General features: G+C 40.0%; 3 protein-coding genes across 4 annotated transcripts; 1 reads left to right on the top strand and 2 right to left on the bottom strand.

Moving 5' to 3' along the window:
• Positions 1 to 6052: 6052 nt before the first annotated feature.
• Positions 6053 to 8854, bottom strand: LOC108096566 (protein ORD). The gene is given in 8 exon segments (XM_017198260.2): positions 6053 to 6777; positions 6840 to 7109; positions 7171 to 7248; positions 7307 to 7486; positions 7545 to 7794; positions 8064 to 8323; positions 8325 to 8702; positions 8762 to 8854. Coding segments are annotated over 7 exon segments (1443 nt in total). The 5' UTR covers positions 8813 to 8854; the 3' UTR covers positions 6053 to 6777; positions 6840 to 6863.
• A 9396-nt stretch (positions 8855 to 18250) lies between these two features.
• On the bottom strand, positions 18251 to 19810 carry LOC108096960 (transcription activator MSS11). Of its 2 annotated transcripts, none has more exons than XM_017198931.1 (4): positions 19626 to 19809; positions 18890 to 19572; positions 18755 to 18813; positions 18251 to 18490 (listed from the first exon to the last, which is right to left on the bottom strand). In XM_017198931.1, exons 1-4 carry the CDS (start codon positions 19680 to 19682, stop codon positions 18456 to 18458), a joined length of 834 nt encoding a protein of 277 aa, XP_017054420.1. In that variant the 5' UTR covers positions 19683 to 19809; the 3' UTR covers positions 18251 to 18455. The 2 variants fall into 2 exon arrangements, 1 of the variants encoding a protein (XP_017054420.1); XR_001771744.2 differs by having other exon boundaries at positions 18475 to 18490; positions 18755 to 18842; positions 19626 to 19810.
• A 119-nt stretch (positions 19811 to 19929) lies between these two features.
• On the top strand, positions 19930 to 20669 carry LOC108096961. The gene has a single exon (XM_017198932.2). It carries the CDS (start codon positions 20054 to 20056, stop codon positions 20594 to 20596), a length of 543 nt encoding a protein of 180 aa, XP_017054421.1. The 5' UTR covers positions 19930 to 20053; the 3' UTR covers positions 20597 to 20669.
• Positions 20670 to 23222: the final 2553 nt, after the last annotated feature.

Here is a 23222-nt window from a genome sequence, read left to right on the forward strand (position 1 = left end):
ATTACCTATAGCTTCTATCCTAAACCAAAAATATATACTTCAAAGCATCATCATATATAAATTTCTTAAATTTTTTAATTTTTCGAATTTTTGGTGCATTTTTAGACCTAATACTGGATTTTTCATATTTTTGATTGGTCCAATTTGATACCCGTTCTTAAAGGCTTAAACTTTAAAGTAATCTCCATAAAATAAAATAAACCTATGCAAGTAGTAAACTCTTAATTCTTTATGGAGATGCAAAATCAAACGTAGTGATGGTTCCGATGTTGCGTGGATTTTGCGGGACGACAAAAACTGCTCATCAAAAAACAAAAACGTTAGCAAACGAAACAATTCCCCGGCCAATATGCGAACGAGAATTCCAATAAAATGAACAGCAAAACAAACAGTTGGCCCCCTTTTTCCGACCATGGACGTGCAATCCCTGCGAACGTGCAAATATTTTAACTAAAATGGCGAGTGCGAGTTACTTTTATCTGCTTTGGCGCAAAAATACGAATCGGTACCAACAACCTTGGCGTACCAACCACCCACTGAATTGCCACGCCCTCCATACTCCCGCCTCCTCTCACACACACACACACAAGGGCGCTGTTTTTCAGTCAACATAATTTAACTACTTTTATGGGCAAAGTAATACGCCGCTAGTCAGAGGGCGTGGCTGGGCGGGGGGCGGTGGGCGTTGGTCGGAAAAGTCCGCCAATACCGCCCCACTGAACTTTCCCCTCGCTTTCCACGTGTTTCATGTTTAAATTTTAGCATTTTCTTTCATCTCACGCGTCTCGTGTGCAATATTCACAATGTATTTTGCACACCATGTGTTTGCGAGTGTTTGAGCCACCCAGAAACCATCCGAAACCACCCAACAACGACCCAACCACCCACTTTCCACAACCCGGAAAGCTCTCTGCCGGAGTTTATTGGCTTCGCAGCATACTTTGAAATTTACTGAGTTTCTCTTGTAATGCCTTGCTATATTGAAATTAATTACAAACAAAGGATGCTCCTGTGAGCCTGGAGGAAACAGCATGCTGTGCTATGTCTCACCCACCCACCCGTTAGCCACTTTTCCGCCACCCGCCACCCACCGCCCACCGCTTTTCCAGCGAAGGACTCGTGATGAAACGAATGTTTTGCCAGCGGGCTCTAATTTCTGATGTTTGTCTCGCATCAAATAAAATGCGGCAAATAAAAGGCTATTAAAATTATAAGAAATATTTAGGGGCAAGAGGTAAACAAACTATTTAAATTGAATTTTTTACAATTTCACGCTTCACTTATTTAACTCATTTGGCTATAATTGTTATTTTGATAATTGGCAAATGCTGTTTTTTACACTTTCATCAAATTAAGTTCAAATGAATGTGAAAAAAAAAACAATACGAAGGTTTAACAAAAAGCTGATAATTAAATTCCCAAATGTGCAACATAATTCAGAGTAATCTTATTTACACTTAATAAATATTATATTACAGGGGCCGCTGGTGAAAAAATAATAAAAATATGAAATATTTTAATGGTAATTGAAAAAGCTAAAGAATGGAAAAAATAAATATTTATTTACATGCACGGCTCATCTCTATTATTCTGAGGTATTTTGGAATCCATTAAATTTATGAAAATTCTACGGGGTTAATTTAACATTGTCACAAAGAAAAGGTATTGCTTGTTAACAAATTAATCGAAAATGTTTGTCATTAACGCGGGTATTAATTAAATCAAAATATTTATTGACTTACTCTTTGCTCCTTTCATGCACCCCGAAAATCAATTATAAATTAATACAAAAGTGAAAAAACCAAGTCAGACTAATTAAAAATGCTTTGCTTACCCCAAAAGGAATTTGTTCGATTGCGTAAACAATTTGGCTAGAAAAACAAGGTTGAAAAGGGATGCTTTTCCCATTTTGCCTAGGATAATTGCATAAGCAGAAGAGAAATGCATTTGTTTGTTCTTTGATGAAGTTCAACAAAAGATGGCTCGCAACTGAAAGGAAGTGTCTTGAACTCGCTCAAGGCCGCTGATAAAAGTCAACACAAAATGTTGAGAGTCAACAGAGAAAGTTAGGGAAATATATGTGCCGAGGGAAAGAATAAAAAACAATATTCGCATATTTGCACATTACAAATATAAGAGAAACGCCTCCCAACAAGACAATTAAAAGTGCTTCAAATTGAGAAGGATTTTCCAGGCCAGAGTTCCTTCCTTTCCTTGAGTTTTTCCACGACATGCTGCGCACATTCAGCCAAATTTGATTTGGCCCAGACAGACTGAATAAAATGGTGTTATGCCTGGGATTTCTTTTTCTTCGCCTTTGTTCGGCAGATGATGTCTAGCCTGATGCTAATGAAATTTGCGCCGTTTATGGCGCTGAAAATTGTCCTGACACAGGAATTTGTAATACAATAGTGGGAGGGGATTTCTTAAAGGGAGGAAAAGCTTTAACTAAAACAAAACGTTGTATTACATTTCTGCTCACAGCTGTGGAAACTTTAAAAGTGTGCTGAAAATGAAAAATGAAATAAGAAAACAATACCGTTGGTTGGGAAAAAGAAAATTAGAGGTAAAACTAAGTTTCAGTACCTAAAGATATAATGTTAAAAATGTTTAAACATTTTGGTATTGATTAAATATCACTTCGTTTTAATAAAAAAATGTTATATGAAATGATTTATGTATTATAGAAATGTTTTAAATGTTCGAGTGTTTTAAAAAGAAATCAGTTAAAAAGAATTCTGAAACGGATGCAGACTTCCACTTTCACTCTGCAAATTTAGTAACTCCCACTGACATTTTCCGACTTTTTTCCAAGGCGTCAACTGCGGTGAGACGGAAGTGCGGTCGAAATTAAAAAGGAGTTTAACCAAATTGCTATTGAAGGGCCGCGAAGCGAACAGGAGGGGAAATCAGACGGGGCCAAAGGACCTGGAAAAGGGCGTTTGCGTGGCTTTTGCTTCTGCGGTTTATTTGGGCAAAGTGCCAGTTCACAGCAGGCCAAACAGTTGCTACTCATTCGGTTGGCCAAAGGGCTGAAATGCAGTTGAGGGGGCGGCTCGTTCAATTGGAGGATCCTTTGGGGGAAGGGGGATGGCAGGGATGCTATCTGCCCAGTCGGGCGACAGTTTAATTGGGTTAGCTGCGTCAACGGCCTGTCCTCTGCTGGATCATTGGCGCTGACATGGACCGGCACATCCGAGCGAAGCCTCCTGCTATTCCTGCTTTCACCGCCCCAAACAGCACCCCATCGATTTCACTCTGCCCCCCACTCACTTTGGATTATTTCGTAATTAAACGCAAATGCAGATACCAAACTCTGTATTTCCACACTTTGTAATACCGCCTACTTGTAAAGTAAACTCTTAAATTGAATGCAATACACCATCAAAAATAATAAGTTATAACTTTGCTGTCGAACTTAACTATTGGAAATGTTAAAATTATATTTTAAGTAAGGCGTTGAGTAATGGATACCTTTAAGTCGACTCTTCACTATTATCCTGTTCTTGTTTTTCCCCGCATTTCATCAAATGGAGCATTAAAGCCTCCTTTTTCGCGGCACATTTTCATTTCCCTTTTTTTGGCCAACATCGATTGTTGCTCTTGTGGTTGACGGTTCTTGTTTTTTTTTTTTTTGTGGCTGTACTCGTTTGCCGAGGAATTGAATTGTTGATTTTACGTATACCACTCACCTAGCTGTTTTGATCACTTTAATGTTAATCACCTTTTTGGGAAATGTGTACTTCCATCAAATATTATCGTTTGATGGTTTTGTTGCATTTAAATAATGTAGATACAATACCTTACAAAATGAAACATCAAAAAATTCACTTTGAGAGATTAATTAAATTATTCATCAGTTTATAGAACGTACTACAGTAGAATCCTGTTATAACGACTCCGCTTATAGTGTCCGTCCGGGTATTGCGACGAAAACTCGATGGCTTGATTGGTCCCCAAACAGACTTATACACTTATATCCTTTTGCTTAGTGCGTCTTCCGGGTATAACGACGAAAAATCGTCGGTCCCTTGAAAGTCGCTATAACCGGATTCTACTGTATTTAAGTTTGCACTTATTGTGAAATTAACAAGTAAAAATTCTAGCTGACTAATCTTATTTATAAAAGACAAACAATACGCCTCGCATTTATTCCGAAACTCAAATGATTTGTTAGTCGAATGTTTACTCATTATTTATTAACTTTTTATGCTGGAAAATAGCGATTGTCTGGCTAATTTCCTCCTAATATTTGTCTCGGCATAATTTAGTTGCATTTGGCTGTTTCATTTAAAACCCTCACACAGACGCGTAGCTAAGCTCTTGTTTGTTGGCCAAATTTTCCAAAACATTTCATCCGCGGGCGAAAGCCTTGACCTCCCAAAAAACCCATCGCCAAGCTGCTTATGTTGTTTGCATTTTGTTAAACAAAAAATTAAATAACAGCTCCCGCAAAAACGCCCACGCACACACACACACATTCACGTGGGGCCGCAAGGGGCGTGGCGTTAAGTGCTATTATTTGTTATTTGGTAAATGCAACAAATGCCCCACCCGTGGACCGAATGCCCGCAGAACCGCGATGGCAGCGGCAAAAGCAGCAACAAATTGCAATATCTGCCAGGATGCGGGAACGAGGACATGGGGACCTGCATCCAGGCGTGGCATCATAATTAATTCAAATTTGAATTTCCTTTTGGCGCAATGCACGTGCCATTCTACATAGACAGGGAAAAGGGGGCGGAAAATGGGGGGTTGCTAGAGGTTTTGTGGGTGGAAGTGCCACGCCCACATGTGTGGCATGTTACGGCATCGGGGTTCCAGCATAATAAACTGTTTAAATATTTAGTCGAAACGAGTTTTTAATACTCGTTGGCGCTTTTAGCAGCTGCCAGCGGTCAGTGAGTGGAGGTTAAGGGTTGGGTTAAAAGTCGTCCAAACGCTGCGAAGGAATAACGAGGAAAAGCGAGGCAAAAAGGAGCAGCTTCCGCCATGTGGCAGCTTTCAAGACCCAAGTCCCGTATAATTACAGATTTTCACAAAAAAATAAAAGGAGAAGAAACCCAAGGCGTAAAAAATATACGGCGAGGGTCAAAACACTTATTAATTTATAATTACTAAAAAACATGGCTAGCCCTTTTTATGGTTTTGATTACAAATTAGGAGTTGTGGAATTCAACAATTTAAAAGGCTCAGCAAGATCTTTTAAATAATTTTTGTATAACAAAAGTTCTTGTAAATGTTTTAATCAACTTGTAAAACTGGTAAATAAAACGCAATGAAACAAGTTTTATTTCATTAAAAGTTGGGATTAAAAATGTTGTACTTCATTTTATGCATTGTCATTTCTACCATTTTCATTTTAAGCCTCTTACATAATTGTAATTCACTTAGGGAAACCCTTTAAAAAGCAGACTGAATTACAGCCAAAGCGAAGAAACTCATTGTTAATGGCATTCATTGCCATCAAATTTGCATTCAAGTTCTTCTAATATGCACATTCCCAGCTGCCAGCCCTTAAAAGCCATCAAATAATATTCAGCAGAAACTAATTTGCTGTTCATGAACAAGAAGACCTCCTCTTAGCAATTTCGTGTGCACTTTCCGATTGCCGGAGCAGAAAAACCCAAAACTAAAACCCAACCCGAACCAGCAGCCACAAAATTGTGAAACGCAAGAAAATTCACACTGGAAAATACAGCATTTGTTTCTTTGCGCAATTAATGCAGAGTGTGTGTGTGTGTTTTGCGGATCGAGGGGACGCTTATCAAAAGGGGATTCCTCTACACATCGCCTGTCATTTGGCTGAGTGCCGACATGCGATCTTTTCGAGCTCATGGACGAGGTGCGAAATGTGGCACGCACCGCATCACAGCCAGAAAACCTGTCTAATGCATTTTTCGTTGCTTATTTATGACCTGCGTAGACGAACAGCTGCCTCGACACTCTGACCCTGCGGCCACAATTTCACTAATAAATTTAAAATTGCATTTGCATATTTCAAAAATCGCCCCCAGCTGAAGCGTAACTAATTTCTCTATCAACAGCCATGATGGAGTGTGCAGTATCTTTATTGTTCATCTTTATGAAATAAATTTTAAAATTAAACAAAATAAACCATTCATCAATTAAATTAGAGGTTTGATTTCAAGTTAAAATATAGTTACATTCAACTTTTCTTAGTTAAATATGGTTTTAGTAAAGTATAGAATGTATATAATTACGAATAGCACAAGGTTACAAATTTAAAAACCGTAGTAAAAAAACCTTAGCTCATGCAAAACAAAAAAAGTAGAAATATATCCCTGTCTTCAAAAGGATAATTTCCTGGCGTCACCTCCCAAAAAATTGCCCCAACAACCGCCAATCATTCAAGTCCGTCAGCCAGTCAGTCAGTCAGCATTCCATCAGGATGCATCTCCGGGCTCTTATCCTTCCATCTGGGTCACTGGGTGATTTTAGCTAAAAATTGTTTCTGGGTAAGCGCGAAATGCATTTTGCCGGCAAATGACGCGTGCCTCTTGTCTGACAGGCCATTGTAGTTGCTGTTTTTGTGTTGGCATCGGTGCAGTTGGTTTTGCAAGGACCCTCGACGGCTTCACCAGAGGCACTCGAAGTGACAGCCGGCAAAACCCTAATTGAAATAGAGCTGAAGAATGAGTTTTCAACCCGAGTTCAGTTGGCCCGTGAGCTGTGGCGTAATTAGAAAATGAACATGGAAATATTTGCGTGTGAAAGCCGCAGACGGCAGATAAATGAATTTCGTTTGAGCCGAAGCTGAAATTACACGCGACTTAGTAAGTATATATTTGGCAAGTTTGTGGAGTAATATGACTCACCTAGTAAATTAGTTTTGATTATACTTAGTCAACTTGGTTTACGTTGACGACCTCCTTGAGAAAATCCAGGTATCCCTCATTGTTTTTGACAACATCCTCGAAAACTTCCCATTGCATTTTCCCCGATGGTCCAATTTTTTGGAAGCACTTAATTAACTGGCGACCTTCTTTCAATAGAGTCAAAGCACTAGGATATTCAACGATGACAATTGTGCCCGGGAACAAAGCCATGTCAACGATGCGCTGCAAATAGCAGTGACAGATCCATTTCTGAAATTACAAAAGAGTACATAAAGTTCTTGGTGCAAAGGATGTATAAATGGGATCTTACAGAATCCGAGGGATTTTTCACATAGGCATCGTTCATAAAGCTGGCCGTAACATATTGCATAGTTAAGAACTCCGCTAACTATTTAAATATAAATTTGAAAACATAACTGGACAATCTGCTTCTAATTTATACACACCGTTTTCAAATGACTCATAACCAAAACCGACTGATTGACATTGCTGGCCAAAGCCAATTGAAAGGCCATCAATAATAAATCTTTGATATTGTGATTGGTATAATCCCAGAAAACATTGCCCTTATCGCCAGCTGCACGAATGGAGGTACGCACCTTGGTCAAATCGAAGTCATCGAGCGTCTAAATTAAGATTAAAGTAATTCACCATTTTTCTTTTGGCTTTAAAATGCATGCTTACCATGGGACGCAGTGTTTGACTATCGTTTTGGCTCGGAACCACAAACCAAACGGTGTACTCGTTTGCTGTGATGTACTCGAAAATGCGACGCACTTGGTTAAAGACCTCCAGTACAAACTTACGCTCTTCAAGACGCACTGCCTCCTTGACCTCCAGGCAAGTTTTGGCCAATTTACATAAAGCGTCCTGTGGTTGCATCGCCTGGCGATCAAAAAGCTTTACAAAGGTTTCAAAGGGGCTGTTGGATTCCCTGGAAGAAAAGATTATATCTTCCTTATGTAGCCTGTACTTTTTGTTTTTCTAACTTTTAAAGCACTTTAACTGCAGACTCCTTTAAGGGAAAGTTTCAGTATATCTTCTGTAGTCTTATTATAACAAATGTTTAAACTTTAATATAATATAATAAGAAAGAAAGACGGTAGCTAGAGCTAAAACTTTTCCGCAAACTTGTTTTTCTGAGTTTTATAATTATCTTGATCTTGAATGACTCAATATGGAAAGTAAAAAAGTTAAACCTACTTGAAGTTACTAAAGGGGTCTCCTTCCTCATCGCTTTGAATAAGCTTAAGCCAATTTCCAGCGCATTTCTGGTGTAGATCTTTTAGATAATTCTGCGAGTGTTGTGGCCGCAAAAAGAACATTGTGTGGAAGTCCGAGATGCTAAGAGTTTCAATTTTGCCCCCGTTTATTTTATAGGAAACGGAGTCCAAGGAGTCCAATGCATCAAAACGGCGCTCCACGATAACCTTGATTACTTTGGGTTTGAGCTTTTTAACGGGGGGATTTCCGGTTTTTGCGAACCCTTCGCCACTTAATTCGTTCGTAAGCCTGTTTGGAAGTGCAGGGCGTCTCGTCGAGGTCGCTTTCCACGTCATCCTCCTCCTCAACTATCTCCAATGAATGCATCTCGAAACTCATGGAAACGCTTCCTTTTCCGATTTGAAGATGGGGAATCTTTGCCAGACTTTTACCATCAGGATAAGTTAGAGTGCAAAGAAGTAGTATGGCCTGCCCCACGGGAGTTACTGCCGGTAGATCCTTTGACACATCCTCCAACACATCGTAGACGATCATGTAAACACTGTCTCGGTTTGCAGGATTGACATTGCTGAGATTCAGATGAACCTTACCACAACCCAAACAATCGTTGATGGTCAACTAGGAGGTTGTAAAACAGATTGGGTGCCATATTTGTTCATGAATTTAATGGAACTTACCGAAACAATGTAAAGAGCGTGGTTTTCGTTAAGTGCAGATGGTTGTGACATGATTAAAATAATTAAAGTTCTTTATTTCCCAAAAGCTTCCAGAGGCGGACTTAGTGTTGATAAGATGTTAAATAAAGTGCGAGTTAGCTATCGATAATTATATCGCTGGACTATGTTTTCAGCATATTAGTGTTGCACAATGATAATTGTTTGGTAATTAGTGCTTATTGGCAAAAAAAAAAAAAAAAAAATTATTAATTATTTTTAAACAAATAAAATATTACTGAAAGATTACTGAACAAAAAATAAAGCTTTAATTTTTGTAGATTTTATTACATTTTAGACTTAAATAATCACCTACTCAACGATGAAAACAAACACAAGAAAATACATGTTTTTTATTCTTATTAAGAATTCATGACCATTTACATAGGTGATTTCACACCACTAATTTTGGGAATGGCTTGGGACCACTAAAGTGACTTCGATATAGTCCACAGCTTCCGCTTCCCACACTTTTACTTTCCATTTTTTTTTAGCCTAACGTAAATTTATGAATCAGCAAGGAATCAACATTATTATGAGCCATGGGAAGTGAGCCATTAAATTGGCTTGGCCTGGCCAGCAGACTAGGTGCATAAAATTAGGATTAACGGCTTTCTAAGTGCCATCAAAGTCCCCAACTCCTGAAATTCCCAGATGCACGCACAGAGCAACAATTAGTCCGAAACTCTGCATAAAATGCGAGATGGCCTTGGTAACTTCTCGAAAAAGCTTATTTTGTTGGGCATTAAAAAAATATACATTCGTTTTAAAACCGCCGAAACAAAAGCGACAAAGCAAAACCAAAATTGTGATTTTCTTTTAATTTTTATGACACTGTCGGCAGAGTTTTCGCCAGCGATTTTACGACTCGAAAATGCAGAAATGGAGAAGTTGGGGGAAAGGAGAACATTTCCTTATCGCTGCTTTTGATGATGCCCAAGGAAATCATTTATATTTCAGGGCTCCCCTTTCCATTTTGTCCATTTTAATGCTACTTTTGCATTTTTAATGATGATTGCCATTTTTGTATTCTTTTTGTTTGGATTTATGACCTCTGTGGACCACACGTGACGCATTTAATTGCGATTTAATAGCCCAAATGATCGCCAAAACTTTTGTGCGAACTTGGCGTTCGACTATTCTGATATGTGTGGTCGGTCGGTCAAAAAGTGGGAAGGAAGGCGGCTAAAGATTTCCTGGCAGCTCGTAAAGCCAGCGAAATTATGGCAATTTAACGGACGACGCCGATCCACCAGAATGGCCAGCAATTAGATGCCAGCCTTGGGCCACGTAATTCCTGGCTTCAGCTTCGTTTTCTCCAGAGCTTCAGAGCTCCAAAGTTCCAGTCCAGTAGTCGTTGTGGCTTTATCGCCAACATAAATTTTGCTCAGATAAAAGCGCGAAAAAAGCGCTGCTCGTGTCGTGGTCCCATGTCCACAAACAGACTTCTTCAGCGGCGGGGAATTCCCCAATCCACCTCATTGCAATGTCCAGAAATTATAGCAATTTGCTTGTCAAATTGTTGCCGACTTGGGCAATAAATCGTTGGCTTTATGGGCCGCTCTGCGACGCCAGGTGATCGCGATAGAGTTGTTTTAGAAATAAATTCGCCAAAAAGGCTTTCGACCGCGATCCTCTTGGCTCTCTTTAGTGGTTCGTAAACTTGTAAACTGTGCAATTTCGTCGGCCGGCTTTTACTTAAGTCGATCGTTTTTTTCCTGATCTCGCTAATTTAATGGTGCTTTGCCATCAGTCGAGCCAATTGAATAGTTGGCCAAGACGCTGGGGGATCCAGATCAATATGGTCCGATTGAAATATGGTTATGGTGATTTACGTGGCAGTGGGTGGTAATTTGCTTCGTTTATGACTGAATTGATGATGGGTTATCAATCAGACTAATTTGCAAGGAATGTGTAAAGGAATTTATTAATATGTAACTATAATTAAATTATTTCGCGTTAAGCAATTATTTAAACTCAGCGACCACTTTTCAATTAATTTCAACAAAGCTATGATAAAAATGTTGCCATTTGCGTTCAAATTTAACCATCTAAGTAGGTTGGTTATATCCCCTTTCGCCCCATTCTGCATTCTATTCCGAATCCAAATTCTGTTCATGACTCGCATCTGCAATTACCAACATTTTTATTGTCTCGCCTCTTGGGGCATCGCTTGCACCTGCTGTTCCTAAGGCTATTGTTGCTATTTTTACAGGGTATGCTAACTCAATATCTATTTTAGTTATTGCTTTGTCTGAAGAAAATGTAATGAGCTATGAGCCTTTTTGTAGAAAATAATAAAACAATCAATAAGCGAAATAAACTGGTTTTAAGATTACGAAGCTTGATACCTAGAAAATAATTTAAGAAAATTTAAGTTTTTACGTATGCATGCATGTACTAGGTAACCTTTAGCCAGTATTATCTACACACAAAGTTCCAAAATGTTGTTGTTGCCAAAAGTGAGGAGCTTGAAGTTGCCGTGGCTCTCGTAATTCGAAATGTTTACGGTACATTTAATTTCATTTGGATTATTACAATATGCTTTAGGAGGCAACAATTCGACTGTGTTTGCTGGGGAACTCCGTATCTTCCGCCTTCTTCACCCCACCCCTTTACCCACATCATGCTCCATTTGCCAAACCGAACAATGAGCCATGAAGGGGGTGTGGGGGGTGCTGGATTAAAGGGGAAATTCCAACCTCTCCTTCCCCAAAAACAGAACACCAATCCAGTGGATTTTTGGGCAGGTGTAGCGATGGCAAACGGACATATTTCATTGTTGTTGCCAAAGTGTAATTGCGAATTCCAGACAAATGTGAAATTTGAATTTACAAGTTTAACTTTTCTTGTGAAATCATTTGTTTGGGGGCTGCTTCGGTGGAACTCTCGTTTTTGTGTCTGCTCCTTTTGTGGCGTTTTATTTGCCTGTGCGACTCAAGTGTGCACTTGGCAATTCTCGACTTAGTTCATTTGTTCCATTTCAACGCTTGCCAGCTGAGGGAGTCCTGCGGGTGAGGAGTCCTTGCTCCATCTCTTCGGTCTTCGCATAAACAAATGTACTCATGTCGCTGCTCCTTTCTCTACTTTTCGGTCCCATCTCCCTCTTTATTCGTCTGTTACACTTCGATTGTCCCAATTTCGTTGCTATATTTCCGGCTTGTTGTACTTCGTCCTGGCAAAAATTCAAGGGTATGTCGTCTCTGTGGGGAAACAGGTGCAGACAAACTATGTTAGCATCTGCATTTACAAGTAAAAATCTATTCTAGGTTACTTATAAGCATACATTTACGAAAATATTGAGAGAAGAGCTATTAAATTATATTTGAGAAAACCTTGAATTGTGAAACGTTTTTGGTTTCTTATGTTAAAAGTAATTTTATAAATTAATTCATTTTTTGCAATGATCATTATTTAATTTAGGGTAATGAAATGCAAGAAAATCTTGTATCTTAAAATTTAAAAACTTAGAAGAGTTCTTGCTGGTTGAAAACCTTTAGAAGGTATTTCAGGTAAATGAGCATTTTTAGATCTCATACTTTCTGCTTATTTGGATTCCTTCTGTTTTGTGCCTCAAAGAACGCCACGAGCATCCAGTTGCAGCTGGAAAGGCTTTGACTGAAATCCCGAAGTGCTCCACCTCAACGAGCCACAAAACTCCGCCACGGATGGAGTGTCCTCCATGGCGAGGATATGCGAAATTCCTACGCAGCGCAGGACTGGCGAAGAAGAAGGTAGCCTTAGTTCGCCATTCTTGTTTGGCTTTTGTACATTTGCCCGGCTTTTTGTTCACTCGAAGGTTGGATGACTGTGAGGGGTGAAAGGGAAGAGAAGGAAAGGGGGTTCTGGCCAGGCTTTTGTGCTAGAGCGTTGTGCCGAAAAAGTTGCATTTCACGTCTTGTTGGATTCGGACTTGCTCCGGCTTTAGTCCTCAGTTCTCCCGCTGACTTGGCCTCTTCATATTTTGTACCCACCAAAGTGGTGCGTTCCGGTTTGCCGCATAAAACACACTGCCACGCCCCCCGGCACCCACACTCACACACACACTTACACACATATGTACGCCCTCACGCACACAAATACAATTAGAGACTTGGTTTGTTGGTTCAACTTGTTTGCTTACATTCAACTTTATTTCACTTCTGCAGCGATGGTTTCTTTCAGCCACTATCCCTCAACTCAACCCGTTCAGTTGGCAGTGTGTAAAGTTTTTGGCCAACTTGGGCTCCTCTTCATCGCCCCATTGTGCTTTACTGGAAAGGGGAGTTGGGGGAAGGGGGCTTGGGTGGGCGGAAACCTAGGAGCGTTGGGATGTCGGAAGCGCCTTAACTTAATTCTGCTGGATTTCTATGCATCCTCGAACGAACGAGCGTTGGCATTCTGTGTTTGCTTAAATGTTGTATAATTCACTGATTTCTCTGTGGTTTTGTTGCCATTGTTGGATTTTTGTTGATGCTCCTGGGTGCGCCTGTGTGTTTGTGTGGAGTGTGTGTGTGTATGCTTTTGTGAGTGTGTTGCCATGTTTGTGATTACATTACGTATACGTACGTATGCGCAATGTACGGACACTTGTTCATTTGGCGAACTGTAGGAACTTTGTGGTAAGTCCTTAAGAAATAGAATAATTGGCGGGATTACAAAAGATTTGTGTACATAAGGTTGAGCGCTGAAAATATAATAACAGCTTACTTATACCTTAATCTTTGGAAAATGCACAACTGTAATTTAAGAAATGCATTATCCATTTGATATCAGAGTTTTGTGAAAATGTGGTATGGTCTTTTTTATTTATTTGTTTAATTCAAAATCAATTTACTTAAAATAATAAAAAGGTAAAGTTGAAGCAGGTACAAAATAGAATTGATGAGTTGTTTTAATACGAAAAATCAAGGCAAGGGTATTATAATCATGGCATAATTTCAAAACAAAATAAAGGTCACATTTTCCATCTCTCTTTGTGCGACAACTTCCTTTTCGGTTGAATACCTTCATAATCACTTTTTAAACTAATAAAATCTATAACATTTTCACATCGGGTGTTCTTTGTTTGACCCAAATTATTTTGCCTTGTTGGGCGAGACTTCGCACTCCCGCATCTTCCTTCAGCCGACTTTTGTCCAGTGGATCGCAATAAAATAACCCGAAATACGTTGCCCAGGCCAATCCCTAGCCCAATTTCTGTTTCAGTACCAATCCCAGTCGATTCCCTCATGGAAAACGTAAGGAAACGAACATGGACCGAGCATTGTAAATTGTTGTCCGAAAATTTATTGGCAGCACTTATCAGATTCACTCATAAATCTGCAAAAAGCCCGTCTCCAAAGCCGTTCTCCCCGTCTCTTTCCCTCCTCAGCGAAGTACGTGAGTGGGTGTGAGTGTTCCTATGCGAGTGTGCGAGTGTGGGTGAGTATCTGTGTGAGGAGCGGAGTGTCTGTGTGTTTGTGCGTGGGTGGCTGGCATGTGCGAGACATTTATTTGCATGCCCCACCCGATTTTGCCCCCCATTCGGTGCTCCATTTCGGTCGCACAATCCACAAATTAACATGACATTTTTACAAGCCCAAACATGTGTACACATGGGCCCGAAAGTGAACCGAACCACTCGAAATTAATAGCCAGCAAAGCAGCATCGGGCGCATATACTCGCTCGTAAGCCGCTCATTCGATGTGGCCCAAATGGACAGCCGGACCTTTTGGCCGGACATTTATGGACATGGCCGAAAAAGTCAAACATTGGAACAGCAGACGGGGGCGAAACGGTCACATCGCATCGAACAGGTTGCCATTTTATGCATCCATAAATTTAATTACTCAAAGCTACAAAATGTGCAAAACAAAAAGCCATTAGTTCAGGTGGAAACTACACTGTTGACCAACTTTCATAACTCGAATTTCCCTTTTGTGAAAAGAAAGCACTCTCCTATTACGCATAAATTTGTACTTCTTGTGGAAATTTAAAATTGTTCATCGACCAGAGATAAGATTTATTAAGAGGTATAACAAAATAATAAATAATATAACAAGACTAAAAGTTTTAAATAAATATTGACCTTATTATATAATTATTTTGAAAGGTTGATATATTTGCCAAGATTTTCATAAGCTAACTTTTTTAACGGCTTTTAAATTTTATATTTTTTCCATACCGTTTTTTTTAGACGCTCTTATTTGCCCCCATTTGAATGTTCGATAATCTGGGCCAAGTGATGTGCATACCCAGTCAAGTTGCAGGTTTTTCATTGACAGGAGGCGAGTCCATAAGAGGAACCTCAAACAGAAGAGGCAACAGCCGTGTAGAGAGGGGGAAAAATCATGACAAAACATTTGGCCAACGAGTTTTCATTTTCTTTGTGCCGTGCAGTTTTTTGCGTCATTTTTCGGTTTCACTTGAATGAGAATGACGAGAGGACGTCGACGATGATGAAGTTATCAGGCAAAAACAAGCCAAAAGTTGGCACAATTTCAAAAAGTTGGCCCACATAGAACCGGGAAAAGAAGGGGCTAACAATCCGAAATGCAGACTGCAGATTCTGAAACAAGGCACATGAACTTTTGCTCACTGAGCTGCAGTGACAGAAAGAGACAGCTTGAGCTGGGAGCGAATGAGATGGAATGATCCAAGGACGAAAGAGATGGCTAAAAGGACACTGTGGACATCAAGCATTTCCGTCCAAGTGCGAATGAGTTTAGCTCTCGGATCCCTGTCAATAGCGAGGAGTGGCACATGGACAGGAGCCACAGGAACCGCCAACACAAAAACAACAGTGCCACCAGAAATCGGTATAACAACGCTTAAACAACAACAAAAACAACTACCATAGCAACAACAACAACAACAGTTGACAAATGCAACAAACGACAAGTTAAAATTCATGTTCATTGTAGTTGCCACAAGTTTGCCTTTGCTGAGGTTAAAACACAACATTTCTCGACATCAAACCAACAAGCTGGCAATGTAAATGGTAATTGACAAACAGCAGCTTAAGTATTTTAAATTGTTTTTAAGAGCAGTGATTTTTGTTCGAGCTAAGATTTCAAATAAATTGTAACATTAGGAAACAAGATTTCCCAATTAAAATAGATTTTTAATTCAATTAAGAATCTTGTATTTAATTTAAATTTCTAGCACCAAACTCCTTTAACTGAGTTAAAAGGAAATTGAAAATGAAAATTAAATAGAACTGTGTTTTCACTCTTTTTTGACAAAATAATAAAAAACTATGAACTGATAAATTGCCAACTATTTTAATTATTCAAATTTCAGGAAAAAAAATTCAGCTTGTTGGCAGCTTTCACTTCACTCAACAATCTAAAACAAAACATTTGCGCAATGTAAGTGGCCAGAATATTTTACCGGCAAATATCTGCAGATAGAAAGTGTTTCTGCCACCTCACCTGACTGACTGACTGACTGACTGACTGACTGTCTTCCGTTCCATTCCACTTTGGACAATAATATGACGTATGTTGGGGCCAACATGAAGTTGGCCCGCAAAATAATAAAATGGCTATAATAAATTTCTGTTTTGCAAAATATTTCCAGGAATTCGGGGATGGATTGTATGCCAGCCAGCCTTTCAAGCGGAAATTGCACATTTTGCAGAAAGTGCTCCCCCGAGGGAACTGGGATGAGATGGAGTATAAAAGGAATTAGGAATGCAATTTGAGGTTATGTTGGCAATGTGCAGCCGGGCTAACTGCACCGACACTAACATGGCCTTACACTTGGAGAAAAGTGGGTTATTGTTTCTTATTTTAAATAAGATTATGTTGTTTTTATTAATAAATAGCCTGTATGTGTTCTTTATATCCTAGTATTAAAATGGTGTTGCATCATATTAAATTGTAAAGGAATTATTATTTATGTTAGATCATTAAATGTAAGAGTTGCAATTATCAGGCTAAATACATATTGAAAATTTATTAACCACATTAAGCTTTAATTTCTCCCAGTGCATGGCACCACCAGCGCATGCTGACCACATCTGTATGCGCATTTGTTTAGAGAGAGAGACGGTGTGTGTGTGTGTGTCAGCTAGACAAACAGACAGTTGGACTGGCACTTGGACAGATGTTGGGATACGTTCTGAGCCTGGAAGTTGGAGCTGGGCTACGGTCTGACAGCTGGACCCAGAAATCCTCAAGCGAGACCCCGAAAAACCTCTTCCCAGATATTAATAGACGAAATTTGAGTATTGCTTCCGTCATGAATAAAATTTTGCATCCAGTGGGCAGCTGCAGCGAATGGGGAACGATGTGGGGCTCCCCCGAAAAACTTTTGACAACCCTCCCCTAGCTCCACCTCCACTTTGGAAAACTTCTCATCCAGAGTTGCAGCGTTCACATTGTCCTGCACTGCAGTTTCCTTGCCCAAAACTTTTCAAATTGTCCATTCAACGTCCATTCAGCTGTCTGTTTCTGTGGCTTCATTTTTCTTCCTTTTTTTGCTTTTCTTTTAATTTTAATGATGCCCTCCGAAAAATGTAAAACGCTTGCGTTGCCGCAGTGCTAAAAACAATTTCTGGTATGTGCACTTTATGGGCGCATCGGGATTCTGTTCCCAATGGCCAGAGGACATTACCCTGAAGTCCTTTCTTGGAAAGTGGTTCGTTTTTTTGGGGGAGACATAAAAAGAGAGCTAAAAGATTGTGCTTAACATTTCAATTTACTATTGAGTCTAAAAGGTTTACAATTCAGACGGATGTCAAGGTAATATTTAGTATATTAATAATAAAACTGATTTTCTTAAAAATATTTAAGCAGTAACAAGTGCCCAAAATATCGATAATTTTTTATCAACACAGCAGTTGTTTTCCTGAATTTTTAAAATTCAATCAAAGTCAAAAGTCTGTTCCTATCAAAATTTAATATCCGACTTAATCAAAAACCGAATCCGATTTGGCCACAATTGTAACAGCAAACTGTTTTGGCCCATCAAACGAAAATTCCAGCACTGCAAAATTCAAAATGCAGAAACTGAAAGAAACGCAGCGAAACGAACTGGGCCGAAACCACAGAACGAAATGCGGTAACACGCAAAACTTTGCTGAATCAACTACTAAAAGATTTATGGTATCAAAATAGTGCCACATAAAATATTCACACCTTGGCCGGGCTGCCAGAATCTAACGACTGCCGAGGGCCAACGGAAAGGGATTTTCCGAAGGGGGGAAAAGCGGGGAGAAAGCCAACCAACTGATGCCTTTGGTACGATAAAGCCATTGTTTATACTCCGCCAAGCGACTGGGTTGTGGATTGCATTTTGGCCATAAGTTGGCAACATTTTTTATGCGTTCATCATGCGGTCAGCATAAATTTTTCATCGCCATTGCCGCTTTTCCTTCGTTCAATTTTTCCCTTCACTTGGGGCCCCCCGAACATGTTGCCAATTTTGATGGCTGACGGCCATAAATCAGACCGTTTAAAGTCGCCAAATGAAAAACAAGGACTGAATAATTTCTTTTTGGCTAAAAACATATAAGCCATTTATTCCACACCAAATTATCTGTAACCATGTAAGTGTTCTTGTGTATTTTTGTGTCTTGTGTAGGTTTTGCTTGCGAAGGGGAAGTCTTAGAACGAATGGCGATTGTAACTGAAGAGACACCAATCACGCAAAAGTACAAAAAACAACTGATGATGGGCTCAATGTGGATCCTTAACGCCAATGGGGGGCCTTGCTAACGGATTTTCCTGGAAAGAAAATAATAATAATTGTTAAAATGATTATTAAAGCATTCTAGAACATAATACAAATATATATATATATAGACGTTCACGGTTTCATTTAACGATATAATGATTTTCTATCAAATTAATAGTAAAATTGAATTTATTAAATTACGTAAATTCATAGCGACGCCGTCTTAAACGGACATAAATTGTTGGTAAAATCTGTTACTTTAAATTTTCTCATAGGTAGTTCGGGATAATTATAAATTCCCTTTGCTTACTCACCACAATTGAATGACTGATTGCTCTTGCCGCACTTCGAATATTCGTTTCCCGACGGCGTGCTGTGTGAATAGCGGATTAAAAAGGATTACTATGGATAGAATTAGGAGGCTGAACCCTTCGGCGAGATCTACTTACTTCAGTCCGTTCCGAACATCCCGGTACATCGTAGAAGATGGCATGTCGTATGAGGACTTCATGCGGTTCCCTTGCTGCTGGTGGTTCTGATGCTGGAAGTGGTGCTGCTGCTGCTGCTGTTGGTGGTACTGCGGCTGGTGGCTCTGCATGGGCTGGCTGTACTGCCACATGTTTCCATTGCTCATTAACTGGTTGTTGTTGGAACCGGAGTTCCAGTTGCCAGGATGCGAGGGCGATGAGGGACAGGTCATCCCACCATTTCCGCCGCCCGTCAAACGACCTTGATGCATTTGGGTGGTGGATCCAGAATTATTGTACTGCTGCATCGGCGGCATTTGACCCATCGCAGACATGGGCTGCAGATCGGGAATTACTGCATTCATCCCAGGGGCATCGATGGCCCCCATGGGATTGCCCATCATGGGCATCATGGTCATGCTGCTCAGTGGCGTCACCGCTCCAATGGGCAGCTGCGATGTCGTCGTGGACATGGGGGTCATCTGATTGCCAGCGGACATCATGTTGAGCGGCATGCCCTGCATGGGATACGAGGACATCTGCGGAGCACTCGACATGGGCATCTGCATCTGAAGATTCATCTGCGGCGGATTCAGCGGCTGCATTGACATGGATTGTCCCTGGCCGGGATTCATTCCCATGGGATACTGAGGCACGTTCTTCATCTAAAGAATTACACTATACCCCAAAAGTACTTTTAATAAAAACCGATCTATACCTTCGAATCGGCATACATGCTGTAATCAGCCTCGTAGGGCACTGAGCAAAAATTCATTTTTAAATTGTGAAAAATTCGATAGATTCCGAAAGAACAGAAAAAGTTCGACACTGAAAATTTCTTACTAATTTACAATTTTTTGAATTTATTTTTTAGAAGAGATCTGGATCTTACGGTGAACTAAACACGAATGAGATTTGGTAAAGAGAAACTTTACAAACTTCTGACATTGTTGGAAAAAGGCTACTAGGTTGCCTATAATTCAACATTTGGAAAATGGAAAACGATCAATTTTAAATTTGCATCTTGTTGGCCTTGAAAAACTAACTCATTGAGAAAGTGACACATATCACTATTTTGGGCTAAGCAAAATTGCCAGACCTTTCCGTTTTGGGCTATTCAAAATTCGTTGTTACCATATCAAGTAAATGGATCGAAAGTGTCAGAAGTGTAGGAAAAGGAAAAAGGTGAAAGTGGTTACTACTAACCATCACTCGAAGTGCAAAAAGACCAACTGTCGAAAAAAGCATCATGTTCAAACTCAAAGACACGCCCACCGCCACCCAAAGGATCCCACATCGAAGGTGTTCCACAAAAACTGCTGCAAATACAAGACGCATTCACAATCCTTGAAGGTCAATCAGTGCAACCTGGCCACCCAGTGTCCTTCTCGCACGATCCCCATCGCCGCCTCTGTTCCTCTGCTGCAACATCCTGTTCGCCGAACGGTGGTGAAGCTTCCTGAAACGGTGGTCATACACATGCGGAATGAGGAGGATGCCCGTCGAGTGGCAAACAGCTGCAAAAGGACCCTTTTGAGATCCTTTGTCCCAGGACCGATGGTCCAGAGAGATGAAAACTCGAGAGGAGATCGCGAAATAGATCTTAGGCCACGTCGTGTCTATCGAAACGGAAGAGCAAGGCCGTCCTTTAGCGAAATGGACTTGAAGTACGAAAATTCGTTTCAGTAGAGCTATGTTCAGTGAATATGTAAATGTAAATATTTCTATATTTTTTACATTTTAAAAACAATGCACTTCGAAAGTTTGTTTGAATTTATTATGCCATTTCTTAGTAGGGAGCACTTAAAATAAAATCGTTTATAAGATTAAGAAGTCATGGTTTCTATTTTGCAGTGGTTTATTAGCAAGACTAATCTGGCATCTATGGTAAAACCCAACTGCCATATAACTACTAGAAGTTAGTTTTCCTTACATTTATATTTAGTTCCTCCTTTCCGCGAACCGCTTTCCCCATAGGAATAAGAACTATTTTAGTATGCTTAACTAGTTGCTTCGTCCCTTGGGCATATCGTGATCATCCATAGGCCACGCCCCTTCGGCAGTCTCCCCACCACCCAAGCTGTCCAGGACAATTAATATTGCCCCAGCTTGTCAGCTTATTGTTTATCTACATAAATACGGGACACGAAGAACGGCTGCCCAGAGCTGTCGTGTCATTTATTCTCGCTCTCCGTCCCGCCTCGACTTTCGATATCCTTTCGGCCGTGGTGCAGTTGCCACACCATTTATGCCATTAAGTCATTAGCTTTGTTTAACAAATAACAAACTGTCAATGAGTAGATTAATGATGTTTTTCGCATGAACTGCAATTAGCCGCCGCCGTGGACGTTCGCCGCCCGAGTTGTTCCAACTGACAAATGGGTGTGATTTCGCTCCCAGCGGCGTTTCGTTTTCCTGGATCCGAGGTGCACCACCGCTGGATTGATGTGGTGGTGGTGGTGGGGCCTGGGTGGTGCCACCGGGTGACAAGGACTCGTTATTGATGCGCCCCCAAGCTGCCGTCACTTGGCAATTATTGTGTGTATTGTGCTCCAAGTCAGCGGCATTTGCCAGAGTCATAGACATTGTCATGGAGCAGTCTATCTCATCATTGGAGGGCAGTGGTGACACTGTTGTTAGCCAACTCTCTACTGGCTATTTATTAGGGTAAATGAAGAAAATTGTATACTTTGCCATCATCCTAACAAAAAGAAAAATTGAAAACAAATGGACATTACATTTTCCATAAAACTTTATAAATACTGTTCATCGGAACACCTTAAAAATTGTGAAATTTTTAATGCTTCTGTGGCTGCCAATGTTTTGGTCACAATTAACCCTTTAAAATGGATTGTTTTAATGAATATAAATTGTAGAAAACTATACACATTCTTTCAGCTACTTCTCCTACTCTAATCTTAATTTATTGCTGCCAACTCTGATGGTGAGTGGGAGCTGGAGAAGCAGGAGTAGAGTCAACGCAATTATACCCGTTGACAAGTGTAATGTCAGCCAACCGCGGCTGCCGTACTCATTGGCATCTCGACGAAGCTCCATTTGCCAACCATCCTGCTGTTTCTGCTGCTTTCTGCTGTTTCTGCCGTCGACGTGACGCGCTTCATCACTCACTCGCTCGCAGCTAACACGCTCCCCAGTTACCCACTTACACGGCCCACTCCACTTAGCCACTCAGCTCGACGGGACGACTGGCACCAGGCTCATTTCGATCCCTGCACTTTAATTCCATAACCAGGAGCGGAACTGGAATGTTCTATAATGGGGCCTGTTACCAGAAAAAGTATTAAGCCAAGCGATATTAACAGAAAACTCTTTAAAATCATGCCAATTCTATGTAAAAAAAAGTTAAAATTGTTAAAATTATTTTACAAGCTTGAAGCAGTATTTTTATATACAAATTGATTAGGAAAATATTTGTAAGGCCAAACAAGTCATTTTTAAGACCTTAAGTACAAGTGATTATTATTTTCATTTAGGTAAAATCCCATTGCAAAAGGTATTCGATAATTTCCAAATATTAACCATATGTTTGTAAAAAAATACATTAGTATACATCGTAAGAATCTGGTCTGTTAAACAGATCATTAATATTAAAACACCTTCAAATAATTTCTGAAACCGCTCCTGTGTTAAAATATTTACACTGTAATTATTATGCAAAATGCAATTGACTCCATTATTTACGATATTGTGAAACTTCGTGAGCAGAGTGCCAAATGGGGTGAACCACATTGGATGGCGACAACAAAACTTTCAATATATGTATGTATTGCTAATTCCATATTTCTATGTATATTTGTTATCCGCCAACAAAATATAAATGAGTTTGTGTGCGGTCGCTAATTGCCTTTGCCAGAAAGTTAATTACGGCGAAATTTGAAAATTTCAAAATTGGACTTGTCAAAAACATTTTGACGTTTCCCTTCAGACGACCGCCAATCCCCCAATTTCCCACTCCCCCATTTTCAGCCATCATTTGGAGGAAATTAGTTTTACAAACTTTTGGATTTTTGAATTTTCGCACTGTTTCGGTTTCAGTTGACTTTAAACAAAAAGTCGGCTTTCATTGTTGGCTTTGATTTTCATTATGCGGCATTATTATGACTATTAGCACTCGAATTTCAAACATAAACGGGGAAATGCCATTCATCAAGTGGAGTGTTAATGTCCATTTGCATTACTGGCAAACATTTGCGAGGCCTAATTAAGTGCCATGGATGCGTGTTAATGAGTGCGCGTCGAGTTCAAAAAATGGCATTAAAATTGCAAACAAAAATAATTGTGACATCAGAATTTT

The sequence above is a fragment of the Drosophila ficusphila genome, unplaced genomic scaffold (genome assembly GCF_018152265.1).
Source record: "Drosophila ficusphila isolate 14025-0441.05 unplaced genomic scaffold, ASM1815226v1 contig_414, whole genome shotgun sequence".
Taxonomy (NCBI): domain Eukaryota; kingdom Metazoa; phylum Arthropoda; class Insecta; order Diptera; family Drosophilidae; genus Drosophila; species Drosophila ficusphila.

Coding starts and splice junctions, on each gene's coding strand:
- LOC108096960 (XM_017198931.1), bottom strand. CDS start 19,682: ATGAATTTTTGCTCAGTGCCCTACGAGGCTGATTACAGCATGTATGCC. Junction 19,573..19,625: donor GCATGTATGCCGATTCGAAG/GTATAGATCGGT, acceptor GTAATTCTTTAG/ATGAAGAACGTGCCTCAGTA. Junction 18,814..18,889: donor GATGTTCGGAACGGACTGAA/GTAAGTAGATCT, acceptor CTATTCACACAG/CACGCCGTCGGGAAACGAAT.
- LOC108096961 (XM_017198932.2), top strand. CDS start 20,054: ATGGATCGAAAGTGTCAGAAGTGTAGGAAAAGGAAAAAGGTGAAAGTG.